Here is a 6,010-nt window from a genome sequence, read left to right on the forward strand (position 1 = left end):
TTTGCTGTGGAGCCGGAGAATTCCAGAAAAGCTGAGTCCCCGGCTCAAGGTCAAAACACTCCTTAGGGCCAAGAAGCCCCCAGTTTCCCCGGACACCTTGGCTCCTGCATCTTTTTCCTAAGACCCTTTGGGGAAAGCATACTTCTCCTCTGAGATGTGTTTCATTTTAAATTGCCACTTTCACTTCAGTACATTAATGTTGTCCTTTGGGTGTTTTGACAATGACTTTCTGAATTAAGCCATGCTAACATTTTTCTTCCTCCCTAATCTGTTAAGAGCTGTGGACTACAGGAAGATGGCACGCTTCTCTTCCAGGTATGAGCTAATCTTGAATGTGACTTTTTGACTGCTAGAGGTTACTATAATAGTTTTGGCACCTATTGCTTGACTTTGCCTTGCTCAAACCTTAAAAAAGTTGTCCACATTGCTGCTGTTTTTCCTGAAAGACCTGGAACTTCGCCTGGTTACATCTAACTTTGCCATTGGCTTTTAACATTTTCAATCATATTAATGGCTTTGCCTATGAAATTGTGTTTTCCTAGTTTTGTGTCAACAAAGGTCAATATTACAACCCAATTAAAAATCAACTTCTGAAAGGGTTAAAGGTATAGACAGATTCAAGACTTGCAAAATCATTAAGAATAATAGCAAAAAAAATTTTTTTTTAACGTGGAAACATTTTGACTGGTTAAAATGAAATAGTTTGTAAAATGTGATTCGTTAATAACATGGAATGTCATGCAGGCATTTTTAAATTCTTACATGAAAACTGTGCGGGAGAAAAAATATATAATGTATATTAATATATGTTGTAAAATAGAAGATAAAAAATGTATACCTACTTAAAATTATGCACATATGAAAACAGGGCCTAAGAAATAATATGTATTGGAAAGAACTGCATATTGGTGACTTATTTTCAACATATTTCTTGGTTACATGAGTTAGCCTTTAAAATAAGAAAGAGAAAAGAAAAAAAGAAATGTGGCACTCTACAAATCACTCCTTTGTGGTCTGAGGTCTTGTCCTCATGCTGAGAGAACCCAGGTGCTAATTTGTAGGATTTTATTTCCTTTGTTTTGCTAACTAATGTCTGATTTCCTCTTCCTAGTGTGATTTTGATCATGGCCTTTTCCAAAGCTTTTGAACTGGGATTAGTTGCTGGTGAGAGACTTTTTTTGTTGTTGTTCTTTTGATCACTAACAATTTTTATGTGACCTGAAATGCAGACTCCCTGAGTTGATTTTGTCGTTAAGGATTGGCCCACAAACTCACACGTCCATCTCAGGAAGACTTGGCCTTCAGAAATGACAGCCTTCGGTCCCAGGAGGAGCCTGCAGTTGGTCCTCGGTCTTTCGTGTTGGTGCCATCTATGGGAATACAGGACAGTAAGAGCTGCCTGCCTTAAATCGTCTCTGTCCTGGTCCTTCACATGTCTCCGGAGTATCTTTTCAACACTCTTTCACCTAAGGGGATGGGCACCCGATTTTGGAACTGGGCAGGTGGTTGGACTGCTTTTGGTTTTAGACGCGAGACAGGCATTGTGTACTTCACCTCCCTGGGGATCTCCTGAAACCCATCAGTGGCCTGTGCATGAAAATGATTTCTTTGCTCAAAGGCACAGGTAGCAAAAGGAACACTCAATTGCAGAGTCTTATTCTGTGAGGTTTGCAATTTTTAGACACCTGCAAACACGTTGGGGAGATTAAGTCCTTGGCGTTGTGTGAACCTTGCTTGCAGGAATTGTTTTGCCGTCCCTCCACCCTCAGCCAAGTCTTCTTACCTTTCAGAGAAGGAGCTAAACAGAACCTGCTGTCTGAATGGGGGAACCTGCATGCTGGGGTCCTTTTGTGCCTGCCTCCCCTATTTCTACGGCCGGAACTGCGAGTATGATGCGCGCAAAGAGTGAGCCATTCACGGGGGCAGGGAGGGGTGGAGAGCAGAGGGAAGGAGAATGGAAATTTCAAGTCCATGGGCATTGCCTTGGCTGTCGTTCTCAGGAACTGTGGGGCTATGCCCCATGACACCTGGCTGCCCAAGAAGTGCTCCATGTGCAGATGCTGGCGCGGTGAGCTCCGCTGCCTTCCTCAGCCGTTTCTCCCCGGGTGTGGTAAGCAGAAGTTCTCTATCTTACGCCCTTTCCGGTGACTTAGTTGCCTTTCGGGGTGCTTGGTTACCAGGGTCTCTCCGTGTACCTCGTGGCTTGCTAGAGCCTGGCAACCGAAGTTCTGCTCCCGAGAGCACTGAGATGACGTGGTCACCTAGGCGTGCTTGGTTCTTACTTCCTCAGAAATGTGGCTGGTCCTGCTGCCTCTTTGACATGTTAGCACGTGTGAACGTTTATTGAGGAAAACAAACAAGGCCCGGTCTCCCGTTGAATCAAGAATTGCTCTCTGGTGTTCCTTTGCTTTGGGCACAGGGAGTCAAACTATCTCCAGGATGGGCAATGCACTTAGAACCCGCCCCCACAGCAATTCCACCGGAGGCTTGACCTCAGCGCTAGTCCTTTAGGGACTTCTTCCTGCGGCCTAAAAGGCCCTGGCATAGCCCCCCCCCCACTCCCCAGCCCTGCGACTGGTCCCAGAATGTTTCACCTTATTAATTTTTTTTTTTTAACTAATTTGAGGAAAGCAATGAAAAGAAGGGCAGGACCTAGAGGGGAGGGAGAACGAGAGCAGAGCAGAGGTACTCTCCCCACCCTGACCAGCTTTCTAGGGCCACTATGAGAGTTCAGAGGCCTCTTATAGTTCTGGCCTGTGGAGATATTAGAAATTGAATATATTCAAGTCCAGGAAGTAAATGAAAGCAGACACTTCACTGGGTACAGATGAGGCCCCAGCCCAGGCAGGGACTGTGTCTTTGTCACTTGCATCCTGGGTGTCAGGCCCAGGACAGGTGTTTGGTAAGTGTGGGTTGAATGACGACTGTGTTTTCCTGGAACTTGGAGCCCAGCATGTGTTGTCCCCTTATGAGAGCCTCGCCAGGTTCTGCCCATCCCCGCAATTGAAGGCATCGCCTGCTGGAGAGGGTACAGGTATGAGAATGTCCCCGGAAGAGCAGATAACAGTAGGCCTGTGGCAACCTGTGTTAAAAGAGTTTTTTAGGGGAGTCTGAATTCATGTGGTCAGTACTGTTGATCCGATAAGCATATTGTCCTCATCAGATGTTGGGCCCAAACCAATTTTTGGCTCATGTAGATATGCCGTGTGTGGGCGGCAGGGTAAACTGCTGGGGAGTTTGCTTTAATGACCGGGTGCCCCTTCCCTTCCAGGTGGCCATGTGGTGGATGAGCAGCTCGATGCTTCCCGGACTCCAGAAATACCACTGTCTGCATGGATCACATTTATGTTAGCTGGCATCTGCCTTTCTCTACAAAGTTACTGTTAATTGGCATTTGACTTTTTCTGGAAATACAAGTTTAGATACCATGGGAACTTCATGACTGGTAAAGACTGCTGCTCCAATGTCCTAACTGGAAGATGATCATTTGTTAGTTGCCTTAAATAATGAATACATTTCCATAATGTACATAACACTTCCTTAAAGGGCCAGCTGCTTCTTAGCTTTGCCGTGCTCTCTCCCCAGACATGTTTAAAAAAAAAAAAAAAGTCAGCTATCTCTACATTATGCCCAAGTCCTATGTTTCTTTTCTTTCTTTCTTCCTTTTTTTTTTTTTTTTTTTTTTTTTGAGACAGAGTTTCACTTTGTTGGCCGGGCTACAGTGCTGTGGCATCAGCCTAGCTCACAGCAACCTCAAACTCCTGGGCTCAAGCAATCCTCCTGCCTCAGCCTCCCGAGTAGCTGGGACTACAGGCATGCGCCACCATGCCCGGCTAATTTTTTCTGTATATATTAGTTGGCCAATTGATTTCTTTCTATTTAGTGTAGAGATGGGATCTCACTCTTGCTCAGGCTGGTTTCGAACCCCTGATCTTGAGCGATCCTCCCGCCTCGGCCTCCCAGAGTGCTACGATTACAGGCATGAGCCACCAAGCCCAGCCTATGTTTCTTGATATATGTAACTCTACCAAGGTCTCCTTATTAATATTTTCTTTTAAACAATTGAATTCTGTCTTCAGATTATTGAAGGCTAATCCTAATGTGGAACTGAGGGTAAAGTTTTGAGTAGAGTTGATCAAAATCAATTAAGATTATGTCTTTGAAAGCAAAGAAGGACTTTAAGAAGAGGAAATGGAGGGCAGGAACCGGAGTGATGGGGTGATGGAAGTCTGTCTGCGCGTGTTCCAGGGAGATCCGGTAGGAAAGAGAAGCACATGGGCGAGAGGGATCAGAAGAGAGAAAATAGGCTACTTGATGGGAGTAGGGAAGCAAGTTAAAAGGCTAAATTGACAGGCAAGTTTCCATCATCCATAAAAAGCTGTACAAGACAAGGACTTTCTTTGTTTCTCAAGGCATTGTAAGAAGGATGAAGTCTCCTTGGAAGAAACTTGCATCTAAATTTCCCCAACGAGATTGCTTAATAAATTATGTTTTCTCCAAACTATGCAATTATTTTAACTGTTATAGAAGAGAGAAAATGTTCACAATATATTTAGTTGTAAACCAGGTGATAAAACTTTATATTGTAAAGCCCATTTTTAAAATACATTGTGTATATGTGTATGCACAGTAAAAATGGGAACTATCTTAACCAAAATGTGAACTGTAGTTATTTCTAGGTGGTGCGATGACTGGTGCTTTGTGGTTTGGGGGCTTCTTCCACTGTGCACTTTTGTATTTTCCCAAGTTTTCATGGTGAGTATGTGTTGTGTCTGTCTTCCTATGGAACGTAACAGTATGTCTGACTCAGAAATGAGGAAACCACAAGAGCCAGGAGCCCCAGGTGGGTGTCCAGTTTTGTTTCTGGCTTTGCTGTGTGTGTACCCTTCTGTGAGGGACAAAATTTGCTCCCATTATTTAGGTACCACTCACTCCACAATTTGTGTTTTTCCAAATTAATTCCGTGCAGATGCAAAATTCCAAACGGGTAGGATTTTTTGCATTGCCCAGTGAAAGAAAGTGAAATGGGATAGCAGGAAGCAGTGAGGTGCAGTAGTAGAAAGAGCACAAATGTGGAGGCGGACAGGGCCTGGTGCAGAATGCGGGTCTGGCCACTTCTGTACATGACAGTGGGACTCAGTTTCCCATTCTGTGAATCTGGATTAATATCTACATCACAGTGTTACAATTAAGTTAAATAAATCCATAAAACACTTGTGTTCGAGCGGGTAGTCACTTAGGTATGAACAAGAGAGGAGGGAATAGAAAAGTCAGGTAGCCACTCGAACAAACGGCCTTGCGGATCTGTGGTTGACCCGAGGAGAAGGAGCCATTAAATTCCCAGCATGACGCAGGCACAGGTACAAAGTAACTTCCCCCCATTCTACCACGATGATATAGCAATGTTAGCATTGTGGTTTTGACCCCCCTTGTGGGCAAAGCAGGGGAACTGTAAGAACTGAGGTTGGACAGAATGCACACTGACCGCCCAGCCTTCTTTGACTTCAGCAAATAAAAATAGCAACTGCTCGGGGCTCGGCGCTCGTTTTGAACCTCTCCACTTCCCTCTGCACAGCCCTTGCTGAGCCTGTCACTTTTGCTCAATAAACTTGCCACTGTCACTCGGTTGTGTCTGTGTCCTGAAATTCCTTTCCGAGACATTAGCAAGAACCTTCACACCGGTGACACTTGTACAAAATAGATTCTCAACAAATGTCACATTTTAGTCTCTTTCTACCTGTATGTTTAGCACGGAGGGTTTAAAAACATTTTCAGGGCCAGAAATAGAAATTAAAAAAAAAAAAAAAAGTTTTGCTTGAGAGCATTGAAAGAAAAGTTTTTCACTTGCATGGAAATAATTCATAGCCACACTGTGGGTGAGGCCAGGACAGTGCTTTCCAAACTTGGGTATCCCCATACCACCTCGATGATTTGGGCCACATCATCTGTACTTAATTTTTTGTTGTTGTTGTTGTTTTTATTCTTTGTAGCATAATAAAGTATCAAGCAA

At 44.1% G+C, this 6,010-nt stretch overlaps 1 protein-coding gene across 1 annotated transcript; it reads left to right on the plus strand.

Annotated features, from left to right (window-relative positions):
- Positions 1-3,629, plus strand: CRIPTO (cripto, EGF-CFC family member). The gene is made up of 6 exons (XM_012771653.3): positions 1-315; positions 1,112-1,164; positions 1,257-1,388; positions 1,791-1,905; positions 2,001-2,110; positions 3,272-3,629. Exons 1-6 carry the CDS (start codon positions 242-244, stop codon positions 3,385-3,387), a joined length of 600 nt encoding a protein of 199 aa, XP_012627107.1. The 5' UTR covers positions 1-241; the 3' UTR covers positions 3,388-3,629.
- The last annotated feature ends 2,381 nt before the right edge of the window (positions 3,630-6,010 follow it).

The sequence above is a fragment of the Microcebus murinus genome, chromosome 1, assembly GCF_040939455.1.
Source record: "Microcebus murinus isolate Inina chromosome 1, M.murinus_Inina_mat1.0, whole genome shotgun sequence".
Lineage (NCBI taxonomy): Eukaryota > Metazoa > Chordata > Mammalia > Primates > Cheirogaleidae > Microcebus > Microcebus murinus.